The sequence below is a fragment of the Artemia franciscana genome, chromosome 1, assembly GCF_032884065.1.
Source record: "Artemia franciscana chromosome 1, ASM3288406v1, whole genome shotgun sequence".
NCBI classification, from domain to species: domain Eukaryota; kingdom Metazoa; phylum Arthropoda; class Branchiopoda; order Anostraca; family Artemiidae; genus Artemia; species Artemia franciscana.
In genome coordinates, this window is record NC_088863.1 from 55,392,691 (window position 1) to 55,410,443 (window position 17,753).

At 32.2% G+C, this 17,753-nt stretch overlaps 1 protein-coding gene across 2 annotated transcripts in view; it reads left to right on the forward strand.

Moving 5' to 3' along the window:
• The window catches only part of LOC136031474 (striatin-interacting protein 1-like), a 60,230-nt gene extending 44,253 nt beyond the window's left edge, over positions 1 to 15,977 (forward strand). For both annotated transcript variants that reach the window (XM_065711106.1, XM_065711115.1), the window contains exons 11-16: positions 2,198 to 2,325; positions 3,488 to 3,715; positions 6,722 to 6,893; positions 10,084 to 10,288; positions 14,304 to 14,407; positions 15,718 to 15,977. In XM_065711106.1, the coding sequence (XP_065567178.1) occupies positions 2,198 to 2,325; positions 3,488 to 3,715; positions 6,722 to 6,893; positions 10,084 to 10,288; positions 14,304 to 14,407; positions 15,718 to 15,879 (999 nt within the window). In that variant the 3' untranslated portion in view covers positions 15,880 to 15,977. The remainder of the gene's footprint in view (positions 1 to 2,197; positions 2,326 to 3,487; positions 3,716 to 6,721; positions 6,894 to 10,083; positions 10,289 to 14,303; positions 14,408 to 15,717) is intronic.
• Positions 15,978 to 17,753: the final 1,776 nt, after the last annotated feature.

A 17,753-nucleotide genomic window follows, 5' to 3' on the forward strand; every position in this document is an offset into this window, starting at 1 on the left:
ATACAGGTATTTAGCATGATGTTGGCAAAAATCAGTATAACATAAGATATTTGCTTAGAAAGATTTATATCCCAAGCTCCGTGGATCGAATTTGAATTTCAGATTCTTAAAAAAGATTACGAGCAAACAAAAGTCATAAAAAATATGAAAAAATAAAAAACTGGCAAACAATACCTAAACGACAATATTAGAATAAAAAAGCATTTGTTAATCAAAGTAAATAAACTGCGAAATTTAAGAGCACTTCAAAAAGATAAAAACTTATCAAACTTAAAAAGAATTAAGTAATATAAACATTAAAAAGGTTTTTGAAGGAACGTATAAAAAGTATGAGGGAGGGGGGACAAAACAAGCAAACGAATTGGGGACAAGCTAGGAATGGGCTCAGAAAAAGTCCGAGGTGGGTGAAAATCTAGGGTGGGAGTGTTTTTTGTGGAAAATTTGCTTGCGAAGGTTTGTTAATGCATTCTTTGCAAAAAGGAGGCACAACGTAACTCCTGTGCTCAGGTGTTTCCAACTTTTTTTTGAAGAAGAGAGTATGTAACCTTAGCTTCTTTGAAAATTGTTAGAAAATTTAATTATTTAAAAATACTTGTCTTTTTATATCTCGCGAGAGATGTCAGGATACCAAACAGGACTAGGATATTCAAGATGCGGGTGGACAAAGGAAGTAAATATTCTAAAAGAATGGAAAGGAAGATGCTAAGTTTATTTATGAACTTAAGGAGGGAAAAAAACACATTAGCAGTAATGATAATATTTTTAAGACAGATTTCCCATTTTAAAATAGGAGAGATTGTGACGCCAAGCAATTTAAAGGAGGACATAGAAGATTCTGAGGAATAAGGGATGATAGGGGAGAGGGTTAAGAAAACCCAGCGAGGTTTTAAAGAAGCATATTGGTATTATCCTGTGTTTATAGGGGCTCTCTTGTCTAAGACTGAGGCACCGTCTGCAATGTCATTTAGGATGCTCATAGGGTTGCTTTTTTAAATTCTATAGTAAGTTCAGTAACCGTTTGGTCATACACAAGTTTTCATCTACCAGAAAATTCCTTAGCAAAACTGTTTACCATAAATGAAAAAAGAGGGGGCCTAGGAGAGTACCATAGAGTGCTCCATTGTGGACAAGGTGGGGACTGGAGTAACGGTTCTGATATATGTGCCAGTGATTTTTTTGATAAGAAGGAGGTAACCAATGTCACTAAGAAATAATCTATATTGGATTTAGTGTGAAAGTTTTCGAATAGTATTGTGGTTAATAAGGTCTAATGCTTTTTGAATTAAAATCGGATAGTTGTGGGCATCAAGCCATTGTTAATTGTAGAAAAAACCAAGACAGATAGTCCGATTGAGTGAGAGTTAAATTTTGCGTTAACTCCCTTATTAGGATAGTATAAAAATGATTTTTTTGAATTAAAATCTAATAGTTGACGGCATAAAGACTATCAAGCCTATCAGTCTATTTCTTAGACATAATACATAGACATAGCACTTGGGAATTAAATTTAGCCAACAATGAGGCTTTTCAAGAATTTTCCAAATTGAGTTGATAAGTAAAACAGGTATATTTTGGTATTCAAGCGAAAAGTATTGTCAAACTAAAAGATTTGGTTTTTGCTCATTTCTTGTCTCTCTGTTCAGCATGGCAACACTTTGTACAAAAACTTAGCACAGATCTTTTAAGCCAAATATCGTTGTAACAACAAAAATGAAATTTGTAGAAAATCCCAGTCCTCAGGTATGAATATAGCTAAGATGGAGCCGGGAGGCAACAGATGGTTTCATTGGAAACTATTGCTTAGCCGAGTTTTATTTTAGAAAACTTGATTTAACAACGAAAAAACAACATGACTTAGATTAACAGTAAATTTGAAAATTGGAAAACTCTTGGGAAAATTTGGGAACAATCCTTCTTGAAATTTCCCGAAACGATGCACAAAAAAAGTAAGGTCCTGTAACCAGATCATGTGAACACTAACAGTTTTGGTCCCGTGATTCTTTTTTTGCTTGGTTACAGAATTAATTTCTGAAGTGAAACATTATTATTTGTATACATTTTGAACCTGCCATGCTTACTCCTGCTAGATAATAATCAGTTACAAAGTTGATCTAACTTTTGAAGTAGAAGGGTTAATATTTGATAGAATTTGAGTGGCCGGCTTCAAAGCTAATTATGTCTTTTATTTTTTATGTAGGCAATGCTTCCAAGTTTACCTCAGCATATGATAGCGCTTCTGAAGATTTTACTTGCGACTGCACCTACTTCCAAAGCCAAAACGGATTCTATTAATATAATGACGGATGTCCTTCCAGATGGAATGCCGTAAGTTTCGACCTTTCATAAAATTTGAAATTGCAGGCTACCAACAAATAGAAGCAGGAATTCAGGGGGCTATTTTAAATTTAGGTTTGAATAAGGGATGGTTTACATTAAAGAAACATTCTAATATTCAACAAAACTGAGTAGTGTTTTATAAGTTTCTATGTAGTGTTTTATAAGAATATATGGAATAAACTATTGACGATTTATGTATTACAATTCATTACAGCCAAAGTATTTGGTAATGGTCCTGGGCACCTTTCAAAGCTCTGTGAGAGACGAAAACCTACAAACAATCATGTAAATCTAGAAATATATGTAATTTATTATTAATGACTGGCTAGACCTTTCATTGTTCTACCTATCTGAATAAAAATGGTAAGCGGATTTGGTCGTATCCTTGTGGAAGGGACACTAAATTCCGGTATTTTCTAAGGGTTGTTATCAGGGACTCTTTTGTAGTCTACAATTTCTGAATGTTCTTGACGCAATTTACCATTGTTTTTAAGTGTTTTTTTTATATTTGGTTTTTATATATACTTTTGGGGTTCAAAAATGTTTAAACTCGAATTTAAAATCTTTCTGAAAGGGAAAAATGAAACTTTTTTGGTAGAGAACTTTTCTAAAAAAGAAGAAGAAAGTATGTGATGTGATCTTGTGCTTAGGTACATTACAAAAGCTTTTAAAATATTTAAATACATGCATGGGTATAATCAAATATCCAACCAAACGCATCATCTTACTCTCCCTTCAAGCCTCTATGGCTGTAAATGTAGGAAAGAAACAAACGAAAAAACAACAAACATAAACACTAAAAAAACGATCTGCCAGCCACCTATAATTAGCCATCGAAAATTACGCTATAACAAATAATATGAAAATACAATTCTAACTTTGCCCAGAAATATCCAACGCATGGAGTCAATAAAAGATAAAAATAATGTTCGGGCAGACTTGTTGAGGCAGCATGAAAGGCAGCAAGGGGTTGAAGTCTGATCTCACCAATGGAGTAAATGGAATTCGAATATCAGAATTGCCATTCTTTTAAAATGTTGAATTTTGTTTTAGTTTAGCTTAGTGTATTTTAGTGTTAACTATGTTTACTTTGGATTTGGCTTGTTGTATTTGATTAAGGATTTGATAACCATTGATAGATGCGTTTCAGGATAACCGTTGTACAGTCCATGCGTCTTGGTGTTGATGTAAATCGTCACAAGGAAATAATTGTGAAAGCAGTTTCAGCTATTCTGTTGCTCCTGTTGAAACATTTCAAGTTGAATCATATCTACCAGTTTGAATTCATGAGTCAGCATTTGGTATTTGCTAACTGTATTCCACTTGTCCTAAAATTCTTTAATCAAAATGTTTTGTCCTACGTCACTGCAAAAAATGCGTGAGTTTTTTTTCTATATTTTTTTCTTTAGTTTTCTGCTGAGACTTTTAGTTTTTTTTTGTTGTTGTTTGTGTAAACTTACCGTTTCATAAAGCTTGCATCTTGCTTAGAATAGGCAGAAAATTTTCAGTTATTGTAGTTGTGAAAAATCTGGCTTTCTAGGACAAAAGGATGGTTCTGAAAGCCTTTTCTAGAATTCACATGTTATATAAATTTTCTGCCTTGTCAGAGACTTTTTAAAATCAATTTAAATATAAATTAGAAAAAAAAAATCAATTATCAGTGAAATCATTAAAAGAATTTAAGGTGTTTAGTCAATATACTTTACAGAAGTTTGTGTTTTATTATTCTCGCTTTTTTTACTTCAACATTTTAGGAGAACTAATTATTAAAAAAGAAAACGAATTCGTGTTTGAAAGAGAATACACATTTGTAAAAAAATATTTTGTATAAAGCCCTCTTTATGAGAAATCTGTTCGAAATTCAGATTCTCCTTGCAGAACTAGAGTCTATTCAATGTCACAATTGGGAAAACTAAAACTTATCTTATCCTGAATTACTAATTGACATTCCGTTGCATAGAAGTTAGTATGATTGTACAGAACTTAGAGAATTTAAAGCTGTTGCTATCATGTTTAGTGATTGTTTTAAAGATTTTAGGTTGCCTTTGTCTCAGCAGAAATCCACCATCCTTCTCTAGGTCCCACAAACAACATCTCCCGCCTTCTGAATATACAAGCATATTTCTACCACTTTTCAATTTTGAGGATTTTTTAAAGGTTATTAAGAATCTTAAAAATGATAATTCATTAGGATATGACAGATAGTCTACAAAAAAAATATTGCTAGACTGATTTTGAATCAGTTCTTCATATATCTAATTCATGTATCCGTTCCGGTGCATTTATTAGAAGATAGAAAATTGCCATTACATAATGCCATTACAAAAAAAAAGAAATAAATCCAGACAACTGTCACCCTGTTGTGATTCCGTTGCCGTATCGTTAAGTCACGGAGAAAATTCTAATAGGTTCGATTTCGTCTTATTTAAATAAAATAAATTTATATAACAAATATCAGTTTGGATTTCGTGCAGGCCATTCAAGAGAGCAAGCCCCCGTTGGAGCTCTTTTTTTGAGGCAAATTAATGCTTAGATAATAATTTGCATGTGTCAACCACGTTCTATAATTAAAAAAAACTATCAACATTCTAAATGATGATATTCATTTTGATAAAACGGAAAATGCAGTTATACGCGGGAGGCTATAGAAAAAATGACATCATATCTTTCTGGTCGTCACAAAGCGATAGAAGTTGGTAGTCATTTTTCCAGTATGGATGACCATGGGGTATATTGATTTCCCACGGGGTCCTTTACCTTTTTTATTCTTCACGAGTATTAATAATCTTCTGATTTGTCTGCGGGAGAAAATGATCTTGCAAATCTGTTTAAAGAAGACGCAGCTATGTCGTTTGAAGCGAGGGACTCTTTTACGTTGGTTCGAAATTTGATTTCAACAAGTCCAGTTAACCAGTTTTTTGTCTGTCACTCTGTTTACTACTAAATTTCAAATCAAATTTCTGATATTCGGTCGTTCAAAACGTGACATCCAAAAAACTTTATGCCAAAAATGTTCCATGTTTTTTAAAGTCAGAATTGCAGTGTGGAGCAAAACAGCTATTTGGGAGTTTTTCTTTGCAAATGTCTATTATTTTAGATTAAAACTGATCATTGAAGTGTAAAACTTGTGAAAAATATTGATTCTATGTATTGGAAACACATTTTTCAATTCTAAAAATGGTTTATTGCTCTTTGATTTCATCTTATTTCAATTACTGTACAATAATATGTCTAATACTTTTTGGACATACATAAAACCACTTTAAATAAAGCAGTAAGAATACTTGGAAATATCTTACACTGTCTATTAAAACATAAAAACCAATCTTAGACAGTAACATGGTTTTTTTCCTTAATATGTCAGACTTGAAACGCATAAGAGACGTAAATATTGCAATTTATGGCATTTTATTTTACTAAAGTCATGTAACTATGTCTACCAGTGATCTCTAGTAATTCTGCCTCCTTCTTTTGTTAGGTTAAGATATTCAAAAACATATCAACAACTAGATAACAAATCTAATGAATCTCGAATAAATATGGACTGATTGAAAAAATCTCGACCGAATCATATGAAGATTAACAGTAGAATTTGGAAAAAAAACTATTGAACATTGTTATCATCAGCTTTGATGATAGGGCATAAACACTTTCTGTATTCTTTTTATTGTTTTTGTTAGTTTGACCATTGTTGGGGTCATCTCCTGTGCGCTTTCTTACACGATATTGCTTCTTTATTTTCTTTTTTTCTCCCAATACTTCATTTACTAGTTTAGTGATCTATTTTTTTTAAATCATTATTTTTATCATGTTGATGTGCTCAATCGTTATGTTTGTTACCACCAAGAATTACAAGCTTTGCCCTTCGTGAGGGCTATTATTAGTGTGTTGTGTTTTATTTAGTTGAGTCAATAAATTCATTCATTAATTCAAAATTTGTCTTCAAAATTTCTAAGCTTTAAGAGACGCTGTTGATCGTTTTTTTTTATTTGAGCTTTGACTTTAAACAATTGGCTACTAAATCTATTTTCTTATTAATACCACTTTGCTGTCCCATTAAAAACTTGAGAATTCATATACTCCGAAGAGGAGTATTCAACAGATTTTTAAGGGTCAGGCTTGAATAGTTATTAAATAATTATTAATAGTTATTAATAATAGTTATTAAATAAATAATAAAAAAATGATTAAATAAATATGTAATTAGAAACATCCTTCCTTGCGACACGAGGGATTGAACCGCTGACCCATTGATCATGAGAACAGCGCTTATCCACTACGCCATCACAAGGTATGGCTTAAATAGTATTAATAACAAGATCATTATTTAAATCCTATAACTGAAGTGTTTACATTACTTTATATCAAAACCTTCTGTTTTAAGGATTGCAATTTTGGATTTTCCTTCATGTGTGATTGGAGATCAGCCGGATTTGACAACAGAAACTCTTGAGATTGGTGTTAGTCAACCATATTGCTGGAGGAATTTGTTCGCTTGTATAAATTTACTGAGAATTTTAAACAAATTAACCAAATGGAAAAACTCGCGGATTATGGTGACTTTTTTTTGAGTTTCTTCTTTTTTTAAAATAGCTTTCAATATAACTTATTTCAATGTAACTTAGGGCCTCAGTTAAACTGACTTGACAATGCCATTTATTTTGGAATTCGTTAACATTTATATTATGAGGGTTAGCTTTCTTACCAAATAGAAAAACTCAAAGATTATGACAATATCTTTTTTTTTTGTATTCTAAAGAGATGAGATTTTGAGTTCATCGGCAAAGATGGAAGAACTTTAAAACCCTCAGGTTGGCCAAGATCCGATTAGACGCCTTTTCAATTCATAATAAGATAACAACTTTAAAAAATTGCTAAAAAATAGGGCAAGCTGTGGGTAACAGAAGAAATTATTGGAAAAATCGTAAACTGCTGTATTTTGCAAAGTTGAGCAGCATTCCTTGGCGTTCATAATTCAATCAAAGATCATAAATGCATTAATAAGCATGTAATTATGTGAAAATCTTATAAAAATCACACAATTGATAATAGTAGTTTGTCATTTATTTCTACCTATATACAAACTTTAAAGTTAAAAGCAGAAGAATCATTAAACCCACCCTGTTCGAGTTATGACACTGTCTTAAACAAAATCGATTCTTATAATTAATGCTAACATTCTAATTTTATTTAATTATTAAAATAAAATAAAAAAAAACAGTTTCCCCTGAAGGGGGAATGGATTATTTTGCCAAAGAAGTATGTCATGCTTTATTTGGCAGTGATATAGGGTGTATATAACGTTATAGGGTGCAGCTCATCTGCATAAGCTGCATTAAGCAACAAGTGCTTGGATCTGTGTTTTTTTATTATTATTTATCTATTTTTGTTCTGCTGCAGTGAGCTACTACTGGTAGTGGTATTGAATGAAACATCACAGGAATATATAAATTAAACTTTTTAAAACTTGTTTCAGTTGAAAAACATTGGAAGGTTTGTCATTTGAGAATTTAACGTTGCTCATATTGTTTGATTCTATTATCATTCTAATTCACTGTGCTTTAAGGTGATTTTAAACACCTAATTGGGATTTTAGGACAGTAGTTTTCTTTATCACCATTTGGGATAAATTCTAATTTTTTTTTCTGCGATTTGATTTATTTTGGATAGCTAATATATCTCTTATGCCAAACTGATTAAGGCTATATTTTGTAATTTTTAAGATTATCCATAGAGTACCTGGTTTACTCTGATACGCTTGTTTTTGTAAGAAAATAACTTGAAAATTAAAACTAAATACCCAAAATTTATAACATTGAGTGCTAAATAGTTTTTAGTATCCAATCTGATCATATTCGTGCTTAAGCATACTTGCGTTTTTTCCACGATCAGCCTTCCAAAAATTCTGCAATCTATGTAAAAAGTTTCGTGGAAAGTTGCTTTCCACGAAATTTGCTTTCAAGTTTCTGCATGAAAAGCACTTATGTCTTCGTTTTTTTTTTTATCAGGGCTAGTGGGTTACCACGCCATCATAGAGATATGTTTAGTGGCTCATTCGAACTGAAACTAAAATTGCTAATGCTCTTTTTTAAGTGACCAAATTCTGCAATCTATGTAAAAAGTTTCGTGGAAAGTTGCTTGGAAAGTTTTATGAGTGCAACGTTTCAAAATTTTGGAAATAATCTCCGCAGATGTTTGGTGCATTAAAATCGAATCATTAACGTATCTTGCTTTTTGTTCGTCTTTTTTTGCTATTTTTTTGTTAATTTAAAATAGATTAGCAAAAGCTTTATTCTTTTTATTTACATTTCGTAGAGGAATCATAAATCCTATAAGAAGAGAAAATTTCTTGATATAAAATCCCTACATGAGCTAAGGGTTTCCTCTTTTGTTTTTAAGATCGTAAATAATCTTGCACCAATGGGCCTATTCAATCTGCATCTATTCCTATGGCTCTAGGGACTATCTCCTTTGTTTCACTTCTTCTTCGTCATTTTAGGGAGAACATCACTATGCAAGAAGGGGTTCATTCTCTTTAAAAGGCAAGGGTGTTCAGATTTGGAATACAATACCAGAAAAAACTAAAGAATCTGTTTCATTTCCGTCCTTTAAGTTTAAAACGAAGAAGTTTCTTCTGTAAGAAGAGTCTTAAGCAGTTTAGTTTGTACTTACGCGTTTTATTGTTAGAACTGAAGCTCCAACATTTTATGTTGTATTATTTATGATTTTTTTTATCCAACATTGCTGCTTTTATGAATGTCGTTCATTCATAATGATTCCCTATTTTAAATCTGTGTTATGCTGAGGATTGCATCTTGACCAAATGGAATGGTTGTTTACTCCTGGGTTATTTTTTTTTCAGTACATTTTGTGAAATAATAAAGTATGAAGTCTGAAACGATTTGGTTTTTATGGCTTAACTTAACTAGTTCTACAAATTAATAGTTAATTATGGTTCAAAACAAGTATCCTAAACTAGAGCTGATGGCATCTGATTTAGCTAATCAGTTTTCTGTATTCGAGATGCTCTCTGTTTTTAAGTCATTTAAAATAAACTACAATCTACACGGGGCAAATGATCATTTACTGTTTCTTAAATCAGTTTTCCTTTTAATATGAAATAAATGATTGGCCCATCTATTTTGTATACCTAAATACTATAAAAAGTCTAAAAATTACAGTATGCAGAGTAATTGTGTTACTTCTTCTTATATGTAAACAAGAATTTTTCCTCGTCACCTCCATTACCCCCTACCCCTCCACCTTCACGAGGCATCTTCCTTTTAACTGTATGTTTCTCCCATAATTTCTCCCATAGTGTTTTCCCCATATTGCTCTTAGCGTTTAAAAAAATATGTATTCAAATATCCACCAAGAGAAATCTTAATTAATTTCTCTCCATTTTTCAAATATAATGTTTATATAAATACGATAGATGTTTTAAAGGAAGACTTTTACAGATAAAAACCTTACAAAAAATTCTTAAAGGCTGGGTATTGATTTCTTTTTTTATGAATGTTCCATATTACTAAAAGTTATTATATCGTCATGCTCACTCCCTTAATGGATCACCCCCTTAATCAGATACGTGAAGTTAGTAATAAAAATCATAATGGTCTTGATTGCAGAAAGGTAAATGCTGATGATTTGAAATCCAATTTTTATTTAGTTATGTCCTCATGCTACTTAGTCCATTGCCGCTAGATGAAAATAATTAGCTCGGAGTAAAGAAATGATTTTTTTTAGATGCTGGTTGTTTTTAAATCAGCTCCCATTCTAAAGAGGGCGTTAAAAGTGAAGCATTCATTTATGCAGCTCTATGTCTTGAAAATCCTTAAAATGCAGACAAAATATTTGGGTCGACAATGGAGGAAATCAAACATGAAGACCTTGAGTGCCATCTATCAAAAAGTGCGACATCGTCTCAATGATGATTGGGCCTATGGAAATGGTAGGTCGGAAATGATTGTATATAGATTAAAGACCATAGGACTGGCCAGCTCCGTTTCTGGAAATAAAAAAGAAAGAGCAATGTCATGCTGGATTATTCAGGAAAATCATTAAACTGATTGTGAAATACCTAAGTAAAGACATTTTCCGTTTTCTTTGTTTTTACCTTTTGTTACATTTACCTATTGTTTAAGCAATCTATGCTCTAAAGATCACCATACGCTTAGGTACTTTATAATCCAAAATAGATTCAAAAAATAGTTTGCTCATGGTTAGAAATTTTCTGTTGTTAAATTTGCAATTTTAATACATTAAACTGACAGGTTTTTCGTCTTTTTTTCTGCGCAAGTCCGTGCTGTCAGTGATGTGTATAGTTTGTAATTCCTGATAACTCATGTATATATGCTAATTCAGATGCCACAAGGGCCATAGCTCCAAAGATAATGAAGAGGAAAAAAAATGCTAGCAAAGCTTTTGTTAGAATCAATATTACAAAGCGAAGAGAAACAAAAATTATAACTTGTATTGTCTTACTTAATAAATATAAGAACGCAACTAAAGGAGCAAAAGGCTTGAAGAATTAAATTTTCTTTAGTTTTAATGGTTTCATTTCACTACTGAAGGGAATACATTAGTTAATCTTCTTGATCATTTTACTTTATCATCTTACCCCTTTATGCAGCAATAATAACTTATTTTACTAAAATCTGTTTTATAACCTAGTTAAACGTTATCTTTCCCGTTGTTGTTTTATACGAGCTTGTCTCTGTCGACTTTTTGCTACTTGCTGCCTTCTACCTTCCTCTATTTCTATTTGGTGTCAGGGATGTATCAGGGGTGTAGCTACAGTACTTTTGTTGAGGGGAGGGGAGGGAGAAAGAGGGGTTGCTATTGAAGCTGGTGCTATTCAAGCGGTAGTAAAGAAAAGCAACTATTTAACAAACACGCTATATGGTGAATATAAAAACATTATGCAATACATTACAAACAATAACCACAAATTAAACAATCATAAATATACGTCTTGGTACTCGGTTATTACAAAAATGTTCAGCAATGAGCTGCTGTAGACGACAATAGTATAGCGTAAACACGCTGTCGGGTCTGTCAAGGTGAATGTCGTATAGACTCAGCTTTTTTCGGCCAAATTCATCACTAATGCTGCAGTACTTACCCACCCTCCACTTCCCACAATCCCCACGCCCTCACAGGATGCTCAATATCATAATTCAACCAAGCCCTATTCTAATAGCCCCAGGTATAGCGTTATTCATTTGTTCGTAATTTTGAATTGATTTTGACTGCGGAATCTAATTTGTTGTACTAAGCTTATAATATACGTGATTTATTGAAATAGTATTTACGATTTTTTATTAAATTGATTTGTTTGTGGGTTCGCCGATTTATATTGATAAATAACATTGATATCAGCGTGCCAAAGTCGTAACAAAAATCATAGGCAGCGCAATAGCGTTGCTTCAGTCAAGATACAGAATAAGTAAAAGTATTACCACAGATTGTGAAACATTATATTGTGACTTGTTCGTCACATTTGAATAGCAACTGTATTTTAAATTTGAATGTATTTGAAAAATAAAGTTAGAATTATTAACTTATTCGATGGGCATGGTTTGGCAAAGAATATCCAGAAAGTCTGAACAATGCTTGGCATCATTGCGGCAGAAACTTTAAATTCATTAAAAATTGCCAGGGATGCCAATTAGAAGGGAAAATCGACCTCTAGACTTTGGAAATTACCTTCCTCTTTTTGTCTTTGTTAAAAAAAACGAATTCCATAAAAAACTATACAAAAGTTTTTCTTAAATCAGGATATGGGGGTATAAATTTCCGGAGGGAGTTGCACTGAATATCGTTTTTATGTCTAAAATTCTCTTCACAAGCAAAGCACGGTCCGCCAATGCTACTTGATAAAACTGATAACAAAAGGAAAAAGAGAATAGGTATGTACCGCTTATACGTGCACACAAAATTTCTAAATTGTGAGAAAAATATATATATTTTGTTTAAATCCCTTTATTCTATTCTCAGCAGACATTGCGAGTAGCATGCTAATGCAAAGATAAATATCCACCAGTAGCCCTTGCGTTGTGTGAAACGCGACTAATTTAAGTCATAATTCTTAGCACATTAATGTCAATTTTTTGGGGGGCTGGTTAAAAGAAATAATTATAAAAATGACAATAGCGAGAATTCAATATTTATGCGTTAGTATGTGAATCAAGAACGTAAGGAGTAGGCCGTTATCAGCGCTTATTAGGTATTTCAATGAGAACTAAGAGAATCGGAGTTTCAATTAAATTCTAGAAATAAAAATTATATCAATTGGATGATTCCTGGAGCGGATTCCTCTCTAGTAAACTCCATGACCAAACTACAACTGATTTGGCCTATCTAGTTGTAGCGCGAATATCATTATAAAAAGCACTAAGTCTTATTTTCTTTTTCAATTATTTCTTTTTTATTCAGGACATTATATTCACTGTATATCTATCTTCTTATTCTTCAATGATTTCATTTTCTGTCCTATTTGCAGATGTAGAGGGTGTATTCATTTACGAAAAATTATTTTTTGTGAATAACTTGAAAAATTATTTGTATATTTATATCCATTTTTGAAAGTTTTAAAACAAGAAAATCATCTTGAACTGATAGATTTTAGGAAGTAAAATTACTTTAAATATCAATAGAAAAAAATTGACCTGGGCAAATGTGGCGGAATAGGAAGCATGGACCATTTTCAATTTTTTCATTAAATAGGCTCACATTTTTACTTGACGATAAGGTTCAAAGACAGTATATTTCAATAAATATTAAAATGGAACATATTATAAAGTATACTGAACCCCTATTTTTCGCGTTTCCTTATGTTAAAAATGAGCATATATTAATTAAAAAAAAGATTATCTGCTCAAAATAAAGAGCAGATTTGTCACTTATAACGAGCAACAGTTTTAACGCTACTTAACAAATTATGGATTTGTTTCCAATTGATCGGGGATGGAACTGCCCCCCCCCCCCCCTGTCTTTCCTCAACGACGCCACTTCTCATTATTATTATTATTATTGTAAAGTTGTGCCAAAGCCTGGGAATAATTCAAAAGAAAGCTGATGGATTTGTTCTGCAGTTGCTGTAAATGGGTCGTTCGCTAGCCTCCTTCGGTATCTACTGAATAGTAAGCTTCAGATATGCTGGAGGAAAGAGGTCATTGAGTTGTTAAAAAATGAGCTTTGTATTCTACTTGACGTGCAGTTTATGTTGTTAGTTTTCGTCAGTTTTAGAATTTTTGAATTCATCTTTAAAGATTAATTTCTTGCTTAAGTGTAGTCTTTTTAGCATTGGCATTTCTGAGCTTAGCATGTCACAACTCAGTGGGCATTAATGATAATTTGTTATATGTTCATAATTTTCATTCCAAGGCAGCACTAACACTTAATTACATGCAATTTGTATTACTGTAAGTTAGAAACAGTTATAATGTTAACTCCTTTTATATATTAAAGCATTTTAACGGCTGAGCTTTATTTTTTCTGCCATATTAGGCTGAAGGTGATAACAAATAATTAATAACCATTAACGATAATTAAGTTCTTAATAATTTATCCAAATTTAACTATAGTTTTCTTTGACAGTCATAACCCTTGCAGGCGAAAATGCACAAGTAAAAATGACTTAGCAATCTAAGTGCTAGAAATAGACTTCTTTCAATAATTCTGTTACAAAAATGTTATTTTATCGTTTGATCTATGGAAATACCACAGAGATTTAGTTATCATTTACATGTCTATCAAGACCATTTCAGTTGGTTTCAGATCAAATATCTCAATTTTCAATGACTTCTGACTTATTGGAGGAGTAGAAATCTTGTCCGCAACTTTAATCTTTTTCTTTTATTTGTACTTTTGTCCATATCTATTGCTGGAACTTAACAACAAATAGACATTGTTGACTGATATTTGTTGAGTAATATTACTATTTATCCTATTTGTTTTTCAAGAAATGGATGCTCGACCATGGGATTTCCAAGTAGAAGAATGCAATTTAAGATTAGCTGTTGAAAGATTTAATACTAGGAGATATGATAAATCAGGGGCTGCAAAGGTAAGTTCTTATTTATAGCTTATTGAGACCCAGTCCAAGTGTGATCCTTAGTAATAAGTAAGTTTATAATAAAAGTGAATAGGTAAACTTTTATTACTAGAATTAAATACTAGCATTAAAGATCTAATACTTTGAGCTATGATAACTCAGGGGCTGGAGAGGTAAGCTCTTACTTATAGCCTATTTTGACCTAGTCAAAGTATGTAAAAGTAAATTTAATAAACTAGAAGACTGTGAAAGATATGACAACAAGACGCAATTTGAAAAAAGTAGTTTATCGTGGTTTTAAAAGGGTCCAGAAAGATCCACTAAATCCGTTGCTAGGTATATTTGTGCTTGAGTTGTAGTATAGATACAAAATGAGTCGCAACGGAATTATACAAAATACTTTAAAACCCAGAGCTGTTCTTATGCTGAGCTGTTGAGTGCTAGTAATTAACTAAGAGATCTTCAAAGGAGATATTAAATAGAAATTTCTTATTTCCTCTTACGCAAGTTCCATTAAAAGTTTTTAATGTCAAAATGTAACACAAAGAATTATAGCCAGAACATGACATGGCCATAAGCCTCTTTCTGAATGTGTTTTTAATTTGTTAATATCAGCTTTGAAATGGAACCCGTCGGTTTATATGACTGTCGATCTATGGATCCAACCCTTTAATTTTCATCTGTTTTTTTGTTCGGTTTCCTTTTTTTTTATGTAATTGTGTTGGTATGCTGATTAGCATCCATTTGCCTTTCCTTAGCTTCATTTGTGTCTGGTGTCATGAATTGTTAAGCTGTTAGCAAAGTTTTGTAAGTGAATAGCATTCCCGCTGTCCGATACTCTTAGAGATGAACTCAGAATTAAGCACACTTAGGTGTGGGGAAAATTGGCATTCATATACAAGTCACACACGAAAGGATATCTTTCATAAATAACAAGAAAGTGTGAAAGAGAAGGTAATATAGCTAAATATTGTGTATTTTTATGGTAAAGGGCTAGATAGACATCAAATCTGCCGTGTCGACACATGGAGACATATGAAAACTGCTAAATGTCCCCTATTCTTTCTTCTCTAAGTGCAATAATGTGAAGCACAACGTGCACCATGGTTTTCTATATACGTAATAACCTAAGACGTTGATTTTCAACGTTTATTGTATTTGAAATAAACGTTTAATTCTACGTTTATTGTATATTACTGTACCTTATTGTATGTGGGTTCTTAAAGCTGGAGTTTTCGATACTATTTAAGATCTCTAATAGAATACAATGTATTCCTTATTTTGTAAGATGTATCTGTTTCTGACTATTTGGACTCATACAGGATCCGGATTTTGAACCGGTTGACAATTGGCTTCCAAGTGTTCTAAATCGACCAATGGAATTGACAGAGAGCTTCAAGCGCCATTATGAACTGTGGCTCAATCAAGAGGTGTATCACCGTGAAGTTGACTGGGATCAACTTCTATCAACTAGTCTTTTATAATTGTATTTGTTTGGTAACAGTTTTGGCTTAAAATGAATTCAAAGATCTAAAAATCAAGTTTTGTAAACAAAATGATAATATATGTTTATCTGTTCGAATGGTTTTCTCATAATTCCGTTTCTAGATATTTTAATATTGCTATGCCTGAATGAACTATGGATGACTCTCAGGGAGATTTAGTGATTAGAGAATCTTTTGTTGATAAATACTAATTCACCGCGGAGCTCTGGTGGAAATTTTGATCTGATGGAATAGTGAACAGCACGAGCTACAAATATTGACCCAGAAAAGTACAGCTACAAAACATAACTTCGAAGATCAGTGATAATAAGAAATGCAAAAACAATGTTTCCAACAACAAGAAATAAAAATAACGGGCTTCGAAGTCAGGTGTGTTTTTTGTGGATACCCTTTTAGGCTAAAAGAGTGATTTTAAATTAAAAAGTTCAAGTTCAATTATTTTTACAAAACTATCGCTGATGACGACATTTAAAATATGCAAGAATAATGTTGCCAACAACAAAACTATAAGTAACGGGTTTTAAAATCATGTATTCATTCTGAAACTCTCTTTTAGGCTAAATGAGTGAATATAAGTTATAAGTTCAAGTTCAGTAGTTTTTCAAAATTATGGCTGGTGATAATATTTATCTAACGACATCAAAATATACTCAAAAATACATCAGGTGCCAAAACCTCGTGCTTTCTTCTACTAAAGCACTAGCATTATTGTCATTTTTCCACCCACTAACGAAAATTACTGCTAGAGCCCACTAACCATACTAAATGAACAATTCTCTTATCTACAGACACTACACCTAACAACTGAAGCTATACTCTGGCCAAAACTACTTTTACGGCATTGCCATTTCCATTTTTCAAAACAGGAAATCCGATCCTGGCTGCAATTAAATAAAAAAAAACAAGTTTTTTCAACAGAAAGTAATGAGCGACATTAAAACTTAAAACGAACAGAAATTACTTGGTATATGAAAGGGGCTGCTTCCTCATCAACGCCCCGCTCTTTACGCTAAAGTTTGACTCTTTCTCTCAATTCTTTTTTTTAAAACAGTAAAAAACTTTAGCGTAAAGAGCGAGGCGTTGATGAGGAAGCAGCCTCTTTCATAAACGAAGTAATTTCTGTTCGTTTTAAGTTTTAATGTCGCTCCTTACTTTCAGTTAAAAAAAACTAGTTTTTTTTCATTTAATTTCTGAACGTTTTTGAATCAATTCATGTTTTGATTTTGGCTCTCCGCAGAGGAATAATCAAAACGAAATTTGCATTTTTTTTTTTTGTTTTTTTTTGAATAAATAGCTTTCTCATAATTTTGATCGAATGATTTTGAGAAAAAAAGAGCGGGGGAGGAAGCCTAGTTGCCCTCCGATTTTTTGCTTAATTAAAAAGGCAACTAGAACTTTTAATTTTTTACGAATCTTTTTATTAGTCAAAGATTTACGTAACTTATAAATTAGCTTACGTAAAGAACTTTTATATTCTCATGTTTTTATTACATATATGAAGGGGTTCTCCCCCTCGTCGGTACCTCGCTCTTTACACTAAAGCTTAAATTTTGTCCCAATTCATTAAGAATGACCCCTGAATCACAAAAGCCGTAGAATAAATAGTTGAAATTACTAAATATACTTTAGCGTAAAGAGCGAGGTATTAGAAGGAGGTGAGCCCCTCATATGGGTAATAATTTCTGTTTGTTTTAAGTTTTGATGTTGTTCCTTACTTCCAGCTGAAAAAACTTTTTCATATTTTTTTTTAATTGTTCTTTTTAAATAATGCTAGTAAATCCTGCTCTCCCTTCATGGAAATTTTCTTCTCCCATGACAAATTCTCGATGGAAAGTTCCCCCAGCATATCCCCC